At 40.7% G+C, this 23,028-nt stretch overlaps 2 protein-coding genes across 3 annotated transcripts; both read right to left on the reverse strand.

Annotated features, from left to right (window-relative positions):
- Nucleotides 1–1,698: 1,698 nt before the first annotated feature.
- LOC110538784 (parvalbumin, thymic CPV3-like) lies at nt 1,699–6,242 on the reverse strand. The gene is made up of 5 exons (XM_036972989.2): nt 5,893–6,242; nt 5,213–5,280; nt 4,268–4,400; nt 2,729–2,838; nt 1,699–2,047 (listed from the first exon to the last, which is right to left on the reverse strand). The coding sequence occupies exons 2-5, from the start codon at nt 5,271–5,273 to the stop codon at nt 2,022–2,024; spliced, it is 330 nt and encodes a 109-aa protein (XP_036828884.1). The 5' UTR covers nt 5,274–5,280; nt 5,893–6,242; the 3' UTR covers nt 1,699–2,021.
- A 4,101-nt stretch (nt 6,243–10,343) lies between these two features.
- pvalb1 (parvalbumin 1) lies at nt 10,344–13,757 on the reverse strand. 2 transcript variants are annotated; one of them, XM_021558678.3, is made up of 5 exons: nt 13,704–13,757; nt 12,823–12,889; nt 12,510–12,642; nt 12,217–12,326; nt 10,344–11,431 (listed from the first exon to the last, which is right to left on the reverse strand). In XM_021558678.3, exons 2-5 carry the CDS (start codon nt 12,881–12,883, stop codon nt 11,406–11,408), a joined length of 330 nt encoding a protein of 109 aa, XP_021414353.1. In that variant the 5' UTR covers nt 12,884–12,889; nt 13,704–13,757; the 3' UTR covers nt 10,344–11,405.
- Between the last annotated feature and the right edge of the window lie 9,271 nt (nt 13,758–23,028).

Raw genomic sequence — 23,028 nt, forward strand, 5'->3', positions numbered from 1 at the left:
TAGGTTTCTGAGCAAAAACGTGTCATTTAATGGCGAGGCTCTAGTATTTGGGTGTCTGCTTTACTGTAATACAGGGTGTTGTTTCTTTGTGGTTACTAGTTCTAATCCAATGTGCCTCTTAAATGTGGAGATGAAGTTAAAGGCCTGCAGGTGCACAGAGCAGTGACAAGTTCTCACAAGTAATAATTTATCTTTGAGTGTCAACACTGCTTGTAGGTACAAACCTAATCAAAGAGCGTCTCACGCCTACTGTAAATGATAGACAATAACATAGAATTGAATTGTCTCACACCATGTCAATACAATTTTGGGCCAAATCCTAACAATTCAACTCAAATCATGTATTGAGGTCAGGGGGAGATTGACGTGAATCCTGTGTACATAGAGTATCTTCATGGATTCGGTCCTGTGTACGTTGCCCTCCTATCTGTGGCCCTATAAATCAAATCATATCAAATCACATTTTATTGGTCACATACACGTGTTTAGCAGATGTTATTGCGAGTGTAGCGAAATGCTTGTGCTTCTAGTTCCAACTGTGCAGCAATATCTACCATGTAATCTAACAATTCCACAACTACCTAATACACACAATCTAAGTAAAGAGATGGAGTAAGAATATATACATATAAATATATTGATGAGCAATGACCGAGCGGCATAGGCAAGATACAGTAGATGGTATAAAATACAGTATATACATATGAGATGAGTAATGCATATATACCATTCTATTACACTAAGTATGTCAGACAGCTTTATTACAAAGCTTAGGTCAGGTGTCACACGATCCTGCCATGGTGACCCTCAGGTGTCTATCAAGGTCACCTCCTCAGGTCCCCCCCCCTAATCACACACACACACTGTCCCACTTCTCCTCACATCTGATACCAACTTGTCTGTCAATCATCCCACTGCTGATTGTTGCTGAATTGGATAAGGCGAAGAGAAGTCTAAATGGAATGTTTTAGACAGGTGTCATGACGTTTCCCTGTTGGGTGAGGTTTATGACCCGTCAGACACGACACAGGTGAGGATGTTACTCAGATGGCTTACCGAGAGGAACGATTTGCTGTATGCAAGATTAAAATCAGTATGTGAATGTACATCTCAAAATGTTCCCACTGAGATTTTAATTTGAGAACACCCATCCTATGGATTCCCCCCAATTCTAGCGGCAGTCTGTTTGTGCTATCATACCAGCTTCGTGTCACTTACTGTGATGCCAAACCGTTTGGCTTGATAAGGACAGAAATGGAGTAGGCAACAGCACAAACAGATCTGGGACCAGGCTACCATAATTCCACCTGTGATTATACTGTCATTGGCTATTGTTACACTTTCTCACTGAGCCCCCATTTCAATCTTATCTTTCAAGAGCTTCTGTTAGGCAGGAATTATGTTTTGTATAGATATAATGAAATGCTTTGAGACTGTGAACTTAAATAAAATAATAAATAATCATTATACTTTATATAAGTTCACAGTCTCGAGGCATTTCATTACATCTGTACAGAACAAGAGACACTGAGGCTGAAACAACTCCTGCTGAGACTGTCCTAATATGGACACTGTACTGTACAATACTGTGCACACTGTCCAATAGGGTTATCACTTTGTATGGCATTTTATAGCAACACTGTGTGGCATTATTTCAGGACAATTCATATTTGAGTAAAAAAGTCAATAACCAAGGAGGAGATTTTAGAATGCATTTTATTATTTTATTTTCTCAGTAATTTGGTAAGTGATACATGTTGGGCAATAATATAATGAATGACCAGTCTAAAACGTATGCAAAAAGCAAAAATAAAAATCAGTGAGTTGTAGGTAGTCTGAACCGGAGGCTTGCAAAAAAAAAATACATGTTTCCAAATAGATTGACAGATGGAAAAGTAAAGTTATAAATCCTAGCGCTGGAGTGGGGCGAGGAGAAAGAGGTATTGTACAGGTATTCAGGATAGGACCATGGCCTGGAACTCTGTGGGGAGAAAGAGGTATGGAGGGTGTTGTACAGGTATTCAGGATAGGACCATGGCCTGGAACTCTGTGGGCAGAAAGGAAAGACAGGAAGATAAATAATTAGCCAGAATATGAGAGAGAAAAGACACATTAGGTTTGGCTCTTTGGTTTGGGACATAGTGACATCTCAACTAACTCAATTAATGAATTTGGGACATAGTGACATCTCAACTAACTCAATGAATGAATTTGGGACATAGTGACATCTCAACCAATTCAATGAATGAATATGGGACATAGCGACATCTCAACCAATTCAATGAATGAATATGGGACATAGTGACATCTCAACCAATTCAATGAATGAATATGGGACATAGTGACATCTCAACCAACTCAAGGAATCATTGCAAGGATGCACATTTGAGAATATTTTACCAAGACACTACACTACATATTGTAATTTAGACTGCAATTGACAGAGGAGGTTCAATGTAGAACTGTAAAAAGTATTTATATTACCCATTGGCAATTACAATTCTGTAATCTGCTTACTATCATAATGCAACCAGATTCAGACCTGTACAATCTCAACTGATTTGGTATCGAATGAGATCACTCCTTCAAACTTCCATCGACATAATCAAACATCACTCTCATCCACCTCTTCATTGCCGTCATCATCAGCAAAAACGACATCATTGTGATCATCATCATCTTTATAATTGTCATCATCATCATCACCAAACTAGTGTAAGATACACACCATCTGCTCCAATCATGCCGTCGCTGTCATCATCAGCAGCAGACATGAAGGCCTTGGTCTCTTTTTCAGTCAGGACACGGGCCCCGGGGTTGAACCTCTGGAGGAAGAATCTGAGACGGACACACACACACACCGAGACCACTAACATACCGTGCTTACTGTGATGTGGCTATTCTACACAGTTGCCATGACCGGCAACTCTGCAGCAGAACCCTTCAGATATTGAGGAAGTAGTATTGTCTGGGTAACAAAGAAAAACCAATCAGACATTAATGATGAATGGATATTGTTTAATCCATATATCTTAGACAGACTATGGTGGTCACCCTTTTAAAAGAGTATTTTAACCTCAAGGATCTGTCCTGGAAAGAAGAACAAATAAAACATCTTTAGGAGTTGTAGAGGACATGCTTACTGAAAGCAGGCTTAATATGCCGTCATTACAGTGCAAAAGGCACCTATGACCCCCAGGACTCGTGAATGAACTAAATAATGATAATTGACCATCTCTTGATGGGGGCGCATTAGTAAAGATGTGCTAGTTTACAAAGCCTATCTTCAAGAAGTAGCCTACTTTCAAGCAAAGTTAGGTTGACGTTGATTGGGATAAGTCCTTGAGGCAGAACTGAGCAATTTCCGCTAGATGGGCCAGCTGCAAAGTCAAAATTGTTTATATTGTAAAAATGCATAAAAACAAATATTTGCTTTTAGGGCCTCCCGAGTGGCGCAGCGGTCTAAGGCACTGCATCGCAGTGCTAGCTTCATTACTACAGATCCTGGATCGATACCGGGCTGTGTCGCAACCGGGAGACCCATGAGGGCGACGCACAATTGACCCAGCGTCGTCCAGTTAGGGGAAGGTTTGGCCGGCCAGGAGGTCCTTGTCCCATCTCGCTCTAGCGACTCCTGTGGTGGGTCAGGTGCATGCACGCTGACACGGTCGCCAGGTGTACAGTGTTTCCTCCGACACATTGGTGTGGCTGGCTTCTGGGTTAAGCGTGCATTGTGTCAAGAAACAGTGCGGCTTGACAGGGTTGTGTTTCGGATGACGCACAGCTCTTGACCTTTGCCTCTCCGAGTCCTTATGGGAGTTGCAGGAATCGGACAAGACTTTAACTGCCAATTGAATGTCGTAATTGGGGGGAAAAAGGGGTAAAAAAATTAATAAATAAATGTAATAAATTAGCTTTTTGTCTTGATTTAAGGTTAGGGTTAGGCATTAGGGTTAGCAGTGTGTTAGGGTAAAGGTTAGAGTTAGGTTTCAAATCCGATTTTATGACTTTGTCGCTGTGCAAGCTAGTGACCACTGCAGAGCTGTCTCCAGAACAAGATTCGTGACAAATAACACTAACCTGTGCAAAATGACAGGTAGCCTAACACGTTTAGGGCCAACAGAGGATAGATACATTTTGATATAGGCTATGCGGCATCAATAACAATATATAGGCTATTTTCTTTAGGCCTAATTATTGTAGTAGAAAAAACACAAAGATTGTAGTTTATCACAAACTAAAAGTGCAACAATTGTAGCCGACTCACTTGAGTTCCTCCTCCTCAATGAAGCCGCTGGCGTCGTTGTCCAGTATCCCGAAGACTTTCTTCACCTCCGCGGGACTCTTTTTGGTCAAGCCACACTGCTGGAAGAACTTCTTGCAGTTGAAGGAGTCCGGTGCTGATGGGGTAAGGATGACATGAGAAAAAATGAACAGGCGTGTTCGGCCTTAGCTCTGGTACAGGTCGTTAACGAGGAAGTGGAGGTAGGGCTTGTGGAAGAACGCGAACACGAACCCTAACCTTTACCCTTTTAGCCACCTATCCACCTAGCTAGAATTCATTACATATCATATGTTTTGCGAATTCCTAACATATTGTACATTTTGCAAGTTCGTAACATACTGCACGTTTTGCAAATTCGTAACATATAACACGAATTGCAATTAATAACATATCATGTGAAATAGTTGATGGACATCCGCAAATGAATGCATACAAAACGAAACGTAACACATCACTCTAAATGGAGTCTCAGATTTACACACAGAATAATATGAAATGCTCTGAGACCATGTTGCAGCTGATTCAAATAACCAACTAATCTGTTTAGTCTAGTCGTGTTCACTCATAGGCATATCACATTTTGATTTATTCAAAAACTCAATTTAAATTAAGACAATTGTTTGCATTATAATTCTTCCTGATATATTTAGGGACAAAAACTGACAGAGACAACTGCTATATATTCTGTCCTAAATGCTTTGAGGGTTTCGTGTGAGTCTATGTAGCCTACATGTGTTTTCTCTAAAATAGGCCTCATTTTGATCCACCTAAGTAGGCCTATACTTCTGTTTTTTGTTTGACATCAACAATGGACTACCTTATTTGACTTTATTTAGTATAGTGAATCTGCCCATAGCCTAGGCTATCACTAATGCGGTGAAGGAATCTAATGAAGAAAGCAATAATGATATGAGTGGAAGATGATACCTTGGCAGTCCTTCATAGCAGCGTCTATGGCATCAGCGGAAAGGATAGATGAGAGCGACATTTTAATCCTGTCGAATGAACAAAAGTGGTGAATTATTAACACATTTAGTCAGGTAGGCTAAACAGCAATGCATACTTCTTCTTTGAAGACAAGGCATTCTGACTGGTGCAGAATATTATAATTATTTGGATAGCATCTTTTAAGCACAGTTTCAGAGGCCTATAAAACATAGGCTATATGCGTGTCATAACTATTGGCTAAGGTCTATTGATTTAGCTCATGCACATAACAGTTGTGTTGACATATTTTCTCAGTAATTCCCCAGAGCCTATTGCTTGATCTGAGCTAGGTAGGCCTACTCCAAATACCACTACTGGCAAATTATCTTTAGTATGCCCTCAGACTCATCTTGGTCGGAATCAATATACTGAAACACTGTAAAAGAATTTGCTAAAACGGATAGCAAAGAATGAATTAGATACTTCCTTAAAAGAAAATATGGCAGAACTTTGTCTAATACGCTGTTACCGCATCCTTTGTGTAAACATTAAAGCCAAGTAAACTTCTAATTATAAACACAAACGAAGCGAATGATAAAAAAAAAGACAACAGTCTATATCTCTCAAAGTGGCAGAGAATGACTGCTCTGAGTTAAGTTCAGAGCGCAAAGTCAACTCACCGCGTTGAGGTTCTTGCCCGGTCGTTGATCCAAAAGAGACGAGTAAGGCTATGCGGTGACTGGTGTCCGTCAGAGACGATTTATATAGGTCTGATTGAGGTGACAATAGGGAATGCTTGAATTACCTGTCTGAGTATCAAATTTTAACTGCCCGCCCCTGATCAAATTTCTTCCCTAACTAATTAACCTTTACCCTTTATAACGCCCATGGGCAGGAGACTGACTACTGTGGACATCAGTAACGCCCTTGTAAATGGCAAATTAAGTCATCAGTGCATTATTCTATATCCCCTCCTCCCACCCACACCTAACCCAGTCCTCCTCCCCCTCTCCTTCCCTTCTCGAATTATAATACAGTACTATGGTACAAAAATGTGCAGTCTCTCTAGCCCTGTTTATACCTGGTGCTAACATGCGCCCTGTGTCCTGATCTTGTCCACATTCCGATTTTGCCCACATTTTTACACAGAATGATTAAAAGACAGGCACGCATTGGGTCTGGATATCAATCAAGTATTAACAGATCTACATGGTCAGGCTAGTCTGTTCACAATTCAAACACAGTGGAGGGTACACTGGGTAAGGAAGAAGGGATAAGAGACACATTTTATTAAAATGTGTTGATGCAACAAACTTTGATCAGATAGTTATTGGATCATATTGATCAGATCACGAAACTAACATAGCGCAAGGTGTAAACAAGGCTAATCTCTGTCTGTCGTCTTCTCCTTCCTTCCCTCCCTCTCTCTCTCTCTCTCTCTCTCTCTCTGTCTCTCTCTCTCTCTCTATATATATATGGTGCTAACATGTACATATATCAACATATATCCCCCCTCCCCCCCCCCCCTCTCTCTCTCTCTCTACAAGCAGTCACAGAGCTGGTATTTGTGTCACACATACAGTATATTGTCCTCAGTGAAAAGGGTCATTCAGTGAGAATGCAAACTGCATTGAGAGAGAAGTCAAGTTCCAATAAACCAGATTAAATTATAAAATGTATAACTGGGTATGTTGATATTGGATGTTGAAATCGTTGTGGAGGGATACAGTGTGGCCATTGTGTGGTATAGTAGCCCACATCCCCCTGAGAATGAACCCTCTGGCCCAAATCCCCTGCAAATCTGTCAAAAAATGTGCCCTCATTTGGATTTAAACAGACCCAATTTTTCATTCCCTGCTACTCTGTTGGACCCACCAGATGGGGTTAGATTATCCCCTCCAAATCTAATAATACTCAACTCAACAGATACACACACACAACAGGGGTTGTCTATCACGAAATGTCATCATGACAATTTATTTAACCTTCTCTCACACTATTGGCCGGACGAGGGTAAATATTGAACTATCATGGAACTGTCCAGAGTTCTGATTAAAGGACACAAGGTTTTTTTTCAATGTCCCACTTGATTCTGCATGATGATTTAATGTCAATTAGGGTCCATACACACATGCACGCACGCAGAAACTCACATACACACACATTTGCCTATGGCATCTGTGTTGGAATAGAGTTTTGGGAAATGGAGAGAGAGAGAGAGATTGCATCTTTTCTATTGAGGTCACCCAGGCCATCCCTCAGATATAAATGGTCACACTTCTTCAGTATCATCACTGTAGCTGCTGGCGACCCATAGCGATAGGAGATCTAACAGAGTGATCAATTTAGAACAATGCTTATCTTTGCAATTCTTCACAGTGTTATTGAAGCAGTGAAATGAAATACTGCATTTGGGCAGCCTGTAAAATGTGACCAATGGCAGAAGGCCTATACCTTCAGAGGACAACCCTGAAACAATGTCACTGTATGTGGAAGTAAACGGAGAGGTCTGCAGAGAGTGCATTAACCCTATCCCTTGGAGGATACCCTGCTTCTGGACTGTGGAGAACAGCTATTATTCATCATTGGACAAGGGGAAAGTTGAAGGTGTGCAACCTGCATGTGGGCTCACTTCTCACTGTAAAGGCGTGCATGCATGTGTTAGTGGTAGGGAGAGAGTGCACTGCATAGGATGTCATCAGTGATACAGATGGCATCTGATTTGTGTCCTTTTAAATACAAAATCTGCATAAAACGAATTATTTATCAAAATCATATTCTGTTATGATTCTCATCATTAACGTTTTGAAACAAAGTCTGACATTTAGTCTTGACAATTCCCTCTGCGTGTTTAATAACAAGTGGCACCACTCAACCAGAAATATGACACCTTTTGAGGTAGGGATATCGCAAAATATCCCCTATAGCCGGAGGCAGACAACAATCATAGACCAGCTCCAGCTTGCAAGCAGTTCAATTCCGTGAAAAACCGCGGCGCGCGCGTGGGGATTTATAGACTACAGTACTTGGCACCTGCCCACCACAGCTTCAGCAGCGGAAGCAGGCAGCGGTCGAGCGCATCAGCTAGCGACCGCGCGAGCCCTACCCAGACCGCAGGCGTTAGTGTGTTGTGCAAAGTAGGTGGGTAAAGGTCGCTCAAGGACAGGTCAAGTGAACCTTATTTAAACGTACCATGCATATATAGGCTGAATATTCCAAGTATAAGGCACCTTTAGACTGAGTGTTCTCGCCCCAACGGTTATTGCATTTGCATGTATTGTACTTTTTGTGCACAAATTAATTGCGTGACTGCTGAAATGATCGAGTGGGCACGTGCGCTTAAAGAGTAGGAGTAGTAGTAGTAGGCTGGGTCACTGATCCTTTAGGACATGTTAGGCTTGTATTTTCACTGTTTAATATTGCTGTTTTATTTTGCTGCATATTTGGTGGGAGAGTTGGTGTGTATTGTGTGTAGACTATATTCTGCGCTTCCACTAACTCTCCAAACATGTACGCATGAGGAGAAAACATTTCCCTTGGGACCACTTTATGGTCATTTTAATATAAATGTAGTTCATTGATTCAAGGTTTGTAATTTAAATCATTAGAACTAATCCTGCAGGTCGCTCACTCACAGTCTGACCTTTCAAATCAGATGTTGTGACTTGGCGCACGAACGAGAAATCGTGCGTCTAACGTCTCCATGTCCAATGTCCGAAACCTCTTTCTAGGATTTGGGGCTCCAGCGGCAGATGCATGGGGGGAAACTCAATAGGCTAACCCTCTCCCTGGTCGTATGTGAAAGAGAGACTGATGAGGACACCGGATCGAGCGGTGCGCTTTACCGACAGGCGGTGATGTCATGCGCTATTCTGATACCTCATCGCCTATACGGTTACTGGCCGGTAATTTATTCATTTACATTTGCTAATTTTCCTTACAAGCTTACGTACGGACATGGGTTGGCTGCAGGGGTAAGCCTTCTCATTGTCCCAGGGCGGGAAAGACGTAATTTGTTTTGGCTAATCCAGTGTCGAACAGAAACGGATTAGAGATGCTCCGTTGCCACGGAAGAAACGGTTGTGTGTTTCTTGTTGGGTTTAATCATATAGAAAATTGTGTAGACATATCATATGCAGTTCCAGATAATAGGCTAACTGCATTAATTATCCGAATTCAGTGTATTATGATTACATGAAATTTTGAACATGGTCCTGAAACTTCTGATCGCAGGGGGTTCCGCCGCTGTCCGTGGTGCTAAATCATATTTCAATGTTATTAGCGCTGTTTTATGTTTGTTTGCACTGGCTTTTCCCTCGTGACAGTGCAACTATATTGCCAAATGCCCAATACCAAAAGTAAATTACTAAATCAGACAGCTTTGCCTGACATGGTTATAGTAGCCTAAGTCAATGGCAGTTCGTTTTCCCGTTTTGTGGGTGTATGGTTTAAAAAGCTGCACGAGATGTTGTTTCATGGTTCGTTCTCCGTTTTAATGTGACTCTTCAAACATACATCAAGGGCCTGTGTTATATAATATGCCTACTGATGGTTTGTCGGGACTGATGGTTTCTACGGTTGTGGCTAGATGGAGTACAGCTTCATCTAGTTGTAGCGTCGGGGATCACAGTTGTTGACAAGTAGCATTTTAGCTAAGCCTAACCCATACCCTTTAATGACGTTCATTCTCCTATCCTGATGCGTTAGTTATCTTAACCTGCTGCGTTGGTTCTCCTAACCTGCTACGCGAAGTCACTTCTTTCCGTAGTTAGGTTAGATTTAGCAAAAATGTTACAGTTGTCCCTGAATCATCAGTCCCGACATACCATCAGTATCACAGTACCTGTTCAGGAGAATGTAATATTACAGATAACGTTCAGATAAAAATTTAACCTATCGAGGGAATCGTATCAGCTTTCATGATTATTATATTCATTATATTATATTTCACTACCCTGAATACACCTCAGTACGCACCTCTGGCTATATTTAGGGGAAACGCTGCCTTGGGAAGATTACTCACTGTCTTTGTGTTTGCCGCCATCTAGTGGACTCCTAACGCCGACGCATGGACTATACTCCCATGTGGGGCTGCTAAATTCTGTCAGTAGGTCAACTGTAACACCGCACATCAAGCCATAGAGACGTTTTTAATGAGGGCTTTATACATACATTGATTGACTAAAAACAATATAAAACATATTGAAGCATGTGTTTTGGCCTTATATATATATACTGTATGTATGCAGACTCTAAGGCAATGGTTCCTAACCTTTTTCGGTTAATGTACCACCAACTGAATTTAGCTCTGCCGTAGTACCCCTGGAGTACCCCCTCATGTGCATTTTACCAGTAGGTCTATGGTCTCATGAGTCTTCTCGAGTACCCCCTGCAGATAGGCCAAGTACCCCCAGGGGTCCTAGTACCCCCGGTTAGGAACCAATGCTCTACGGTACTGTGTCGAACATAATTGGAATCACTTGAACTCCCAGTCATTGTCTCTAGTCTAGGATAGGAAGTCAATTATGGATGAATATATTGTTTAAGTAGAACATTTATGTTACCTATTTTCATATGAGGGCGGAAAAACTAAATTGGTGCTTGGCCATGCTGTCATTTGTTTTATTGACTTTTATTGTCCTTCTCTCTCGCTCTGTCTCTCTGTCTCTCTGTCTCACACCTCGGTTTGTGTGTGCCTGTGCGCCTTTGTGTGTAAACTTGTACTTGCACAATGATCGTCGTGTTTTTTTTATTATCAGCAAAATAGACTATGTGTCATGAATTATTATGTATAATTATTAGCGAATAAAATGGCAGGCGTTTTCTCAATTACAGTTCATATAAACCGGTTCCATTTATGTGTGTGAAGTTAAACTTATGGCATCTGAACTCAGATAAACACATTTGATTAATTAAATAGGAAATAATACAAAGACCTTTTATTCCAAAAGAATATTGATTATTTTTTATCTAACGTCCTTTCCTGAAAAGTGCATCATAGATTTTACAGTAAGCAAAATTCGTATAAGACATGAACACATCCGCGCTACATTCACAACCATAATTTTGGACAGTGTGCCGCACAGGAGGAAACTTCTTGCAAGCAAATGTATAAAAAGTATTTATATTCAGATGAAATGGGGAGGTCTTGGGCAATATTGTTTCTTCAGGTGAGGTCTTGGTCAGTTGCTCTTTATTGCTTAACCAATACAGCGAACTCTGCAAAAGAAAAATACAACCATTAACCCTTTCCAGTGTCTTATAACATTCATGTACTTTCTTAGGCCTTAATATAGATTGACACCAGATCATAAACATCGTTATTAATATTCAAGCAGCGGTGAAAAAAGTACCCAATTGTCATACTTGAGTAAAAGTAAAGATACCTTAATAGAAAGTTACTCAAGTAAAAGTGAAAGTCACCCAGTAAAATACTACTTGAGTGAAAGTCTAAAAGTATTTGGTTCTAAATATACTTAAGTATCAAAAGTAAATGGAATTTGTAAAATATACTTAAGTACCACAAGTATAAATAATTTCAAATTCCTTATATTAAGCAAAGCAGATGGTACCATGTTCTTGCATTTAAAATGTACAGATAGCCAGGGGTACACTCCAACACTCAGACATCAATTTGACAGAATATGAATTTGTGTGTGGTGAGTCAGCCAGATAAGAGGCAGTAGTGATGACCAGGGATGTTCTCTTGATAAGTGCATGAATTGGACCATTTTCCTGTCCTGCTAAACATTCAACATGTAACGAGTACTTTTGGGTGAAGGAAAAACGTATGGAGTAAAAAGTACATCATTTTCTTTAGGAATGTAGTGAAGTAAAAGTGAAAGTAGTCTAAAATATTAATAGTAAAGTAAAGTACAGATACCCCCCAAATACTACTTAAGTAGTACTTTAAAGTAGTTTTACTTAAGTACATTACACCACTGTATGTATGCAAGTGACATTGGTTAACGCATTGATTATCCCATGTATGCTATGTTTCGTACCATCAATTCCAATCATGCCATCACCATCGGCATCACCAGCCTTGAGGAAAGCCTTTGTCTCTGCATCGGTAAGTACCCTGGCCTTGGGGCAAAAGTTCTGAAGGAACAGCCTAGAGAAAGAGACACAAATATTAGTTTAGTTTAATTTGAATGTATGCAGAATGTATGCAGACCAATGCACTAATGTACCCTGACTTTTACAATGCATGCGCACGGATACAATTGGATAAAGTCTCCTGCATTGGTTTAATCAATTGTCTGTTATTTGTACTGTAATGGTGCATGGCTCTTACTTCAGCTCCTCCACCTCAATAAAGCCACTTGCATCCTGGTCAATGACCTTGAAAGCCTTCTTGACGTCGTCGGCGGACTTCGAGGCAAAGCCAATCGTATGGAAGAAGGTCTTGAAGTTGAAGCTGTCGGCGGCTGTAACGCAAATATGAAGGATATATGCCTATTGTGTAACCTGCAAGTAAACACACAATGCAACTACAGCCTAGAGAGGTAATCGTGTGTTCATATTGCTAATTTCACATTTATCATACAACATACTTGTGTTGAAAGGGCTTTTTAGGTGGAGGGGGAAGTAAACGAACTAGGGCCTACCTTTGCACGCTTCCAATGCGGTTTTGATGTCAGCCTCCTTGCACAGATGGGCACAGGCCATTTTGAGCTGAATGTTGAAAAAAAGGGAGAAATTGTTACTTTAATACAATTTTGATTTAGCATTTCAACGTTCGGTATTGAGCATTGCATTTAATCTACAACATGTTTGAGAGGTTATTACCAGGCAAGTACTAAACTATTATTATGTTGTGCAATACCAGGGCACAAAAAAATAATGATAAAAAATAGGAACAAATCACCAAACACTCAGACTTTCTACCAAACAAAATTTCAGCACGACTCAACCCATTTTATTGAATTTAAAATAGATAATCCACTTCATTACGCAGGATGTCAAACAAATATTTCAAACCGACCAGCCACTGTTTACCGGCATTTGGCTGGTGGTCTTTTGATAAAAGCAGAGCCCCTTTCACCATCCGTTTGATTATAACGCAATGAGCCAGATCAAATCAAATGTGTCAAGCTGCCCTCAAATGTGCCTGTCTCGACCAATGGGTGTAATTTGGGAATTCATATCAAATCCAATTGAAACGTTTTTAGTGGTTCCCAAAAGGAAAGCCCTGATAGTTAAGGCAGCCCACTGCACATGTTGGTCTTTGATAAAGATGTTGATGTGCATTCCAAACGTTCCATCTGAGAAACTGATTTGCAATTGTCCAAATCCGTCCCGCTCCGGGTGCGTCCAAATACAGAAACAACATCTCAGCCTTTGGGTGTTTTGGATGACGCAACAGCTTGCAGTCCCACGTAAATTGTAAAGAGCGCATATGATAAAATGTACAGCAAAAGCCTGGATGCTGTTGCATTTTTATGGATCCTGGGTTCCTGTACTTCCTTCGCACCGCACTGAAACTCACCTCTGACGTCTTTGGTGAACGGTTGATAGAGAAGACTTCAGGCGACTGCAGCGAGTGGTGTTCCCATCGATACTGCTGACCTTATATACTTTCACTCAACCGAAACCCGAGGCATAATGTAACCGACACCGGAGGGGGTGGGGGGATTGTCCACTGGCAAGAGATCCGATCTATTTTAAGTTTCATAAATGAAGATGCTTAAAAGGTGCGTTTGAAAAAAGTCCATAATATCCCCCATTGCTAAGAATATGTTCTGCTGAGTGACAGGGATGGAATCGACGGTTGCTAAAAAGATTCTGACCGTTTATATTGAGAGGTTCTTGTAGCCTATGGATATCAACGCGGTCATTAGTGAAGTTTCTAAGGAGGGTTGTAGTGTTCATGTAATATGCATGCATATGCTGGACTTGAGAGGTCTGTTTAAAACGATTTTGTGTTACTCTGAATGTCTTTGTAAGAGTTTCCAATCATTAATTGCATTAAGGTGAAGTATTGGATGTGCGTAAACCGTGTTGGTTTAGAGAAAATATGATGCTTTTATGATTTAATATTTTCATATTATAAGAAATGAGGCTGCACTAAACGTTTAATATTTTACATGAGAGCAATTTACTTGCAACATTTTTATGATTGCCTTAGATTTTATCATGCAATGTCTCGTGAAAGCAAATTTACGCATGATCTTCCACGTTCATTGGTGTATCCCGGACTAAACGTGCATAGCCAAAAAGTGTCTGCCGCTTCTGTAAGCCTATAAATGTAATACGATCATGTGGAGTAGCCTACAGTAAGTTGTACTATACTTCATGTCTAGCCTATACTGCACGCTCAAGTCCTTTGCATTTGTATATTTTTGTTACCCTTTACATCGCTCAGAGTACTTGGAAAATAAAGGAAAATATGTCTCAAAACAAACGTCGATATACTGTTTATTACTTTCACATGGTTTGGCTACTGGATAGAACACAATGCACCATTCCACCATAATGTTTAACTGTTCATTACGCAGTTTTACAGCAAATGTATATTAAAGTTTATAGCGAACATTATATTTTTTTTTCTGCAGGTGGCATCACTGTCCTATCTTTGACTGGAGGTGTTGGGCGGGGATAAACTATCACGACACCTATTTTTCTGTCTGGAAAATGAATTGATTGCGGCACGCTTATGTCGCAAAAGTGTTGCGTGTTGTATTACCGGATACATTACTTAGTTGGGTAGTTACTATGTTGCACCAATGGGGTCAGTGATACACTGATTGGCTGAACACAGTCTGTGTACATGTTTTGACTGTTAAATGAGAGGATATGGAATTAATTATCTTAGATAAGCTATAATAGGACAATTGTTAGTTAGCTACTGTAAATTATTTACTGTAAGTCACGTTTAATTATATGTCAAATAAACAACCTACAAATACATTGCAAGATGTGCCACAAGTTTTCAAAAATTATGCAGATAAACACAATCTGACATGACTGAAAATACCACCATCTCCTTAAGTATTTATAAGGGAACCCCACACACTGGTTACACTGTATTTAAAATGTATTTAAAATGTCCCGCTGACTCAACATAATGACACAAGGCTATTCTTGGCCATTCTGTTGCAGTGTCAGTTTTCTCCAGCACTTTGTCCCCTTCACCAAAGTGGAAGTGCCATCCAGAGAGGGAGGATCCATGAGGGGGCAGCAGGCGGGCAGACCTGCAAGGCTCTATCAGAGTAATATGAAATATATCCTCTGCAAATCCCTTAGGAAGTATACCAGTGATGCCCAAGGACTTCCCCCACACTAGAAGCATGCCAGGACCTGGTCCAAATCCTACAGGACTCCCCTCTCCGATCTGGGCGTTATTAAAACAGGTGCACGTCTCTCTCTCTCCCCTCGTAACCTCTCACACTAGCAATGACCTTATAGATAGACACACAGGATACATTTGAAAACTCCTCAAATGTTCCCCAAAAGCCTGAATTCCAGATCTGTTTGTGCTGTCTTGGTGTGATAGTGACAAAGGAGTTCACAAGACAGCACATACATTATAAATCTGGAACTAAGACCTTATTTCTCACCACATTGGTTTCGAAAGCATCGAGGGGCAAAGCTGGAAAGACAATGTTTACACCAAAATAGTATTTATTACTGGGTTTTCACTATTCCTCGAAAGTGTATATACGATTGTACAATTTTCACAAGCCATTTTCAGATCATTATAACACATCCAAATACCATTAACAATACACTGTAAGGACATTGTGCTCCATCTTGAGAAATATAGTCCGCATAAATAAATAAAAATATGAATTTAGCTGAAAGTTAGTGATTCTGGTTCCGTGAAAAGCGGTGGATCTTGGTCAATGGACAATTATGCCTTTACAAGGGCAGGAAACTCTGTGAAATGTGGATAGAGTTTAATTATCATTAGTATTGTGCAAAATATGCTCAACCAAGAATATTGACCATATAGTTCATGTTTGAATAATACGATGCAGTCAACAAATCAGAAAATCAGTGTCCACCTGCTGCAGTAGTACTGAAAAAAAGACAAAAACCTCTTGCTCTTATACACACAAGGCAGTCAATGTAGCAAATCTCCTCTAGTGTTGTTTTTCCTTGTTAACGTCATGTGGTCAGGAAAAACTCTGGGTCCCAGCTATATGTCCAATTTCTTTGTTACCAGTACACCAACATATCATCCCTGCAGTGTCCCTCAACCATGATGAGCTGGGTTAAAGTTCTCTTACTGTCAACTCCAATCTTGCCATCACCATCCTCGTCCTCAGCCACCAGGAAAACCTTGGTCACTTTGTCTGTGAGTACTCTGTCGCTGGCAGAGAAGTTCTGCAGGAACAGCCAGAGAGAGAGAGATGATGGAGGGAGGGATGTTGGTTTAGTGTAGCTTATAAAACTTTGTCTACTCAGACCAGTATTACTGTTCCAGCTTGCTGATTGTTACTTAGTGTAATGCATTTTGCACAGAGAATTTTCAACCAACATTTTCTTGGTGATACTTCCTCAATTCCCGACCATGAAGACAACGCATGTCTTTTAAACTTCCATGTCTAGTTGCAGGTGGTTCGTTTGAATTTAGAAAATGTTCCATTATTAAACAAAATCCTTTTTTTGCTCCATAAAGTAATCCAGCAATGTGTAAGACGCCACCTTTTTCAAATCTTCTCTCAGGTGCCGCATGTCATGAGCGCAACTCAGAAATTAAGTGTTGCGTTGAATGACACTCACCTGTCTTGATCAATGAGAATATTTGAAATAAACAAGATGGCGGCAAGCTCATCACCAAACTCAGGGCCCTGGGTCAGGAAACCACCCTCAGCAACTGGATCCTGGAAGGTCTGTTATGGAAACTGCTCCGCTCTCGACTGCAATGCCCTTCAGCAGGTGTTGAAGACGGCCCAGTACATCACAGGTACTGTACTCCCACCCATACAGGACATCTACTCCAAGCGATGCCTGAGGAAGGCCCTCAACATCATCAAGGACCTTTCACAACATCATCAAGGACCTCTCACAACATCATCAAGGACCCCTCACAACATCATCAAGGACCCCTCACAACATCATCAAGGACCCCTCACAACATCATCAAGTACCCCTCACAACATCATCAAGGACCCCTCACAACATCATCAAGTACTCCTACTATTCTATTTTATTGTTTGAAAGTTTTATTGTTTTAAAGTTTTGTAAATATTTGTATTACTGTTTCTTTAGCCATTTACTTTCTGCTATGTTTGCTGCAGTGTTGAGAGGTGAACCTGCAGGTCAGCATTTCATTCACTGTGGACTCCATGTATATCAGTTGTACAGCATGATGATGAATAAACCAACTATAACGCCTCAAATGTGTACCAAATATACAAATGTGTTATTGGAAATTGTAAATAGTCCGGTGGCCATTTGATGAATTGTTCAGCAGTCTTATGGCTTGGGTCTAGAAGCTGTTAAGGAGCCTTTTGGTCCTAGACTTGGTGCTCCGGTACCGCTAGCAGAGAAAACTCTCTATGACTAGGGTGGCTGGAGTCTTTGACAATTTTCAGGGCCTTTCTCAGGCACCGCCTGGTATAGAGGCCCTGGATGGCAGGAAGCTTGGCCCCAGGGATGTATCGGGCCGTACACACTACCCTCTGTAGCACCTTAGGGTCAGATGTGGAGCAGTTGTCATACCTGGCGGTGATGCAACCGGTCAGGATGCTCTCAATGGTGCAGCTGTAGAACTTTTTGAGGATCTGGGGACCCATGCCAAATCTCTCCTGAGGGAGCCCTCTTCACGACTGTCTTGGTGTGTTTGGATCATGATAGTTTGTTGGTGATGTGGACAAGGAATTTGAAACTCTCGACCCGCTCCACTACACTACAGCCCTGTTGATGTTAATGGTGGCCTGTTCGGCCCTCCTTTTCCTGTAGTTCACGATCAGCTCCTTTGTCTTGCTCACATTGAGGAAGAGGTTGTTGTCCTGGCACCACACTGCCAATTATCTGACCTCCCTATAGGTTGTCTCATCGTTCTCGGTGATCAGGCCTACCACTGTTGTGTCGTCAGCAAACTTAATGATGGTGTTGGAGTCGTGTTTGGCCCCGCAGTCGTGGGTGAACAGGGAGTACAGGAGGGGACTAAGTACACACCCCTGAGGGGCCCCAGTGTTGGGGATCAGCATGGCAGACGTGTTGTTGCCTAGCCTTACCACCTGGGGGCACCCGTCAGGAAGTCCAGGATCCAGTTGCAGAGGGAGGTGTTTAGTCCCAGGGTCCTTAGCTTAGTGATGAGCTTCATGGGCACTATGGTGTTATCTGTCTATGCTGGTGATATATTGAGCATCTTTTCTGGCTCTATTATGCACTGTAGAAAGTATACTATACAACGAGTACTTTGTGAAACACACAAGTGAAACACAATCTGACATAGTAGGTTTGAAGTGAAGAAAAATTGGACCTGCTGATTTTTGTTGACAAACTGGTATAATTCGTACCTGAGCGGTCACATCAGCTGCAGCGAGAAGTGCGGCCATTGTCTGGGAAATTATAATGTTCTTACATTTAACTGTTAACACTGTCAACACTATAGGGGTCACATTTAGACGTTGTTTTCAAGAGTGAATAACCCACGAGGTTACATTAAGGTTAAAATTAAGATGAATAGAAAGACAAGATATATATTTTAACGTTTTTAAATGAGTAGTATTATATTTTATTTGCCACTGTGGGAAGAAATAGATGCCAACTCTGTAAATCGACCCAAACGTGTGCGTCATGCGCACAACTCCAACTTGGCGCAAAACATGCAGTGCTAGTCGGTTCGGCCACAGATTTGACTAATTACCAATTTCTCAATCTTTTCAGCGTGTAGAAGCATTTATAATGTAATCTTTTTTTTCATCACTTTGACAAATTAGTGACATGTGGGGAAATAATGTTTTTAAAGCTACATTACATTGTAGCCCTTTACATTCACACCTATGTGGATTGAAAATGGCAAATTTGGGCACTGATAAACTCCTAAATCAGAGAGCAGTGGCTATACATGACGTCAAAGCTCTGGCTCTGCACTTCACAACACTGTATGTTTTTATTTTACTTTGACTGACAGCTGTTCTGAACTTGTGTTGGAACTTGAGCACCTCATACGACAGTTGCAGCCTGGCCCCATCACTCCCGCTAATTGGGAAACTTTTGCAAATGTTTTGTTGTCTGAGGAAAATGCTGTAAATTATGAAGACTCTATGTATTTTTGAAAAAGGAGACGTTGAAGATTATAATAAATACCACTTTGATGTCATATAAGCAAGCCAAACACCCATGAGTCCAAATGTGCACTTCACATTTTCATATCCTAAAACCCATGTCACATACAGTGTCAATGTTTCTGATGTACAGTTAGAATATGAGATTTCGTCTTACCCTGCGTTGTTCTGAACATAATGAGCCTATGTTTGTCTTTTGTGAAGAAAATTAGCCGCGGAACATGCACCAGAATGCACTAATGACTCCTTTCAAAGCGCACCAAAATTATTATATTTTTCCCTGAATTGCATTGTGAAAGCCTAAAACTGTAATATCGTGTTGGCAACAGAACATGCTTTTAAATCATGCTCGCCTGACCCAGATTGCAATTTATAATGGACTGTTTTGGGATTTTGTAAACAACAACAGTAATTGTGTGATGGCAGGGTTGCAGGGTTGTGTTACTCACAAAATAACTATGTGTACTTGCTCTAGGAGAGCTTAAAAAAAAAGCACCTTATAGTTGAAGACTCTTCTTTGAGTAAAATGACTTAGGAACTGTGCACAATTTGGAGAGGTGTGTGGCCACTTGGAGACACCAGGTTGTCCTCTCACTCAAACCTTGTCATTTATTTGTCTTATTTTGCACCTAACCCGCATTTTCCAGGAATGTTCGTGTCATGTTACTGAATGTTTCCATAGTATTATCAGATTTCGTTATCAACAAATGCCGCGAGAAGTAAAATGCACATAGAAGTAAAATGCACGAGAAGTACGAGAAGTAAAATGCACATAAAATCAACAACGTAATGTTTGGATTCAGTCTTGTGTCAGTCAGGTGAACCGTTGTGTCTAATAATTTTCCCATAATTTTCAAACTGTTCCCTTTCAATTGATACCATTGTTATGCATATGATTTTCATATTTCTTCTGCAAGAAACATTTCAATTTATCCCTATCCATATAAGCCAATTTCCACGAGTGTAAAAGGTTAAATAGACTATTTTAAATAATTATAGGCATATTGTTTATGTGGTAAATATAGGCTACTATTTTTTGGGTTTGCTTGTAATACGAGTGTGTAATATGAGTCAGTAAATGGAATTACATTCACGACATCTGTAACAGAATCACCCTCTATTTCACGCCTATCAGAGGCATTTAGACAATGACCCCCATCTCAGGAAACCCAACTTTTCGAGGCATAGCTTTTGGTGATTGTCTCTTTTGAGTAACATCTGGCATTTGTAAAAAATAAAACTATTAGTTATTCCATTCGATTACTCTTTATTTTTCTCTATTTGAAAGGAGGTGCTTTTACAAGCCCCGTTTTGTTTTTTTTACCTCTCCATACACGCTGCACGTGTACTTCTCTTTTGTCTTCTAATTATCATAATCTTATTGTTTTGCAAATAAATAAAATAAAGAGGAGAACAAATCAGTGACTAATGATTATAACGGATGGTAAGAAGCTCAAAGTGTTATCCACCTTCACAACTGCTGTCCATAAATGATCAAGTTTGCCTCTGCTGAAAATTGTCCCTAAAATGTTTTTAATCAATTTTTACTGAGAGGTCCAGTGCTCCATGTAAGATTTTGGTTCCATATTCACTATTCTGATGTATTCCAATTCAATGCCCCCATCTGAGATCCCTTTGCGCACTGAAGTTCCTTCGGAGAGCGCACATCCTACTCACCTTTACGCTGCGTGAAGGCAAGTGAAAAACAGTGGATAACTCGAGTTGGCTGACCCTAACCCATTTCCTTCTGTTTTGTATTACCGTGACCCACACCATTTATAGGAGTTTGAGTCCCCGTTACTATATCAGCATCGGTTTTGCTAAATTATTGCTATTTTTAACGTAACAAATTAGGTTGTTCAGGGGCTCTGAGTTAGGGCCACGTGTGTGAGTGCCTAAAGACGTGGCAAGGTCATAGCCGCCTTGAAACCAAAGTAGGCTAGTAGACTTCATGGACCAACCATTCACGCATCTGGGCAGATAAAAGAAAATCTGTTGTTTGGGGATATCAATTTTCAGTCGCAGGCCAACCCTATTGATACAATGTAAAAACATTTTAAGCTCATAAAGTTACAAAATGTTTGGTTTCTTTTTCCAGGGTAGAATGTCAATATCATGATAGCCTATTAAGATATGTTGCTAAGGGTAGACCCATGGTAGAAAAGAACACTTCAGCTCTTCATGGCTTCATGCTTTTCCGTGATTGATCTAATTGATTTATTAATTGACACAAACACAGCTAGGCATATTATGCACGAAACATTTTGATATAGTCACTGTAATACGCATTCTGACCCTTCTGCGACTCCCCTGCATAGAGGACCATTAACAATTCCATGCAGGTTAACTGTCCACAGATTCAGTAAATACGTTTTTTAAATTAAGCCTCTTACCACCTGATCCTTCTTTGTAGGCAATGAGTTTAAATAATGCCGGCAACCTTTACGCCCATGTGTGTGAACTAGGCCTGGCTACAAAGGTTGAATGCTATGCTCATACACCAGCTATATAGACACTCCGAACAGTTTATTAGCTCTCAAACAACTTCACCTTGACATCGTGTTTATACCTGGATGGAATGGTAGAAAGAACGCCTTCCTTTCTCAATGCGACACTGCACTAACGGGAATAGCATGTCACCTGTGTGGTGTTGGATATAGAGTATCCGTCAGTCAGTTGGGAGATGAAGACAGATGGAGAGGGTATGAATGGAATTCGACGTGAGTGTCCTCCATCACCTTTTACCGCCTGAGAAAGAAAAGCCTTCGATCAATACAACTATTTACGAAACTGGGATGCCATGCAGAGCCACCCCACAGGACACATACATCAGTTAAACGGCTAGTTTTGATTTACATTTGGTTGAGTTGTCAACTAACATGGAAATCTGTCTTTTGGTCTAATGAGTCCAAATTCGAGATTTTTGGTTCCAACCGCCATGTCTTTGTGAGACACAGAGAATGTGAATGGATTATCTCCGCATGTGTGGTTCCCACCGTGAAACATGGAGGAGGAGGTGTGATGGTGTTGGGGTGCTTTGCTGGTGACACTGATGGTGATTTATTTATAATTGAAGGCATACTTAACCAGCAGGCTACCACAGCATTCTACAGTGATACGCCATCCCATCTGGTTTGTGCTTAGTGGGACTATCATTTGTTTTTCCACAGGACAATGACCCAACACATCTCCAGGCTGTGTAAGGGCTATTTGACCAATAAAGAGAGTGATGGAGTGCTGCATCAGATGACCTGGCCTCCACAATCACCCAACCTCAACCCAATTGAGATGGTTTGGGGTGAGTTGAACCGCAGAGTGAAGGAAAAGCAGCCAACAAGTGCCCAGCATATGTGGGAACTCCTTCAAGACTGTTGGAAAATAATTCCAGGTGAAGCTGGTTGGGAGAATGCCAAGAGTGTGCAAAGCATAGATCAAGACAAAGGGTGGCTACTTTGAAGAATCTAAAATCTAATATATTTTGATTTGTTTAACACTTTTTTGGTTACTACATGATTCCATATGTGTTATTTCATAGTTTTGATGTCTTCACTCTTATTATACAATGTAGAA

Source organism: Oncorhynchus mykiss, chromosome 12 (assembly GCF_057628025.1).
Source record: "Oncorhynchus mykiss isolate SJ-2025 chromosome 12, ASM5762802v1, whole genome shotgun sequence".
Lineage (NCBI taxonomy): Eukaryota > Metazoa > Chordata > Actinopteri > Salmoniformes > Salmonidae > Oncorhynchus > Oncorhynchus mykiss.

Bases quoted from the DNA above. Each gene is read 5' to 3' on its own strand.
- LOC110538784 (XM_036972989.2), bottom strand. From the start codon at position 5,273: ATGTCGCTCTCATCTATCCTTTCCGCTGATGCCATAGACGCTGCTATG. The intron at 2,839-4,267 runs GTGAGTCGGCTA...TGTCCGTCTCAG, and splicing joins ATTGAGGAGGAGGAACTCAA to ATTCTTCCTCCAGAGGTTCA. The intron at 2,048-2,728 runs GTGTGTATCTTA...TTCTGCCCACAG, and splicing joins CGGCATGATTGGAGCAGATG to AGTTCCAGGCCATGGTCCTA.
- pvalb1 (XM_021558678.3), bottom strand. From the start codon at position 12,883: ATGGCCTGTGCCCATCTGTGCAAGGAGGCTGACATCAAAACCGCATTG. The intron at 12,643-12,822 runs GTAGGCCCTAGT...TTTGCGTTACAG, and splicing joins CGCATTGGAAGCGTGCAAAG to CCGCCGACAGCTTCAACTTC. The intron at 12,327-12,509 runs GTAAGAGCCATG...CTCTTTCTCTAG, and splicing joins ATTGAGGTGGAGGAGCTGAA to GCTGTTCCTTCAGAACTTTT.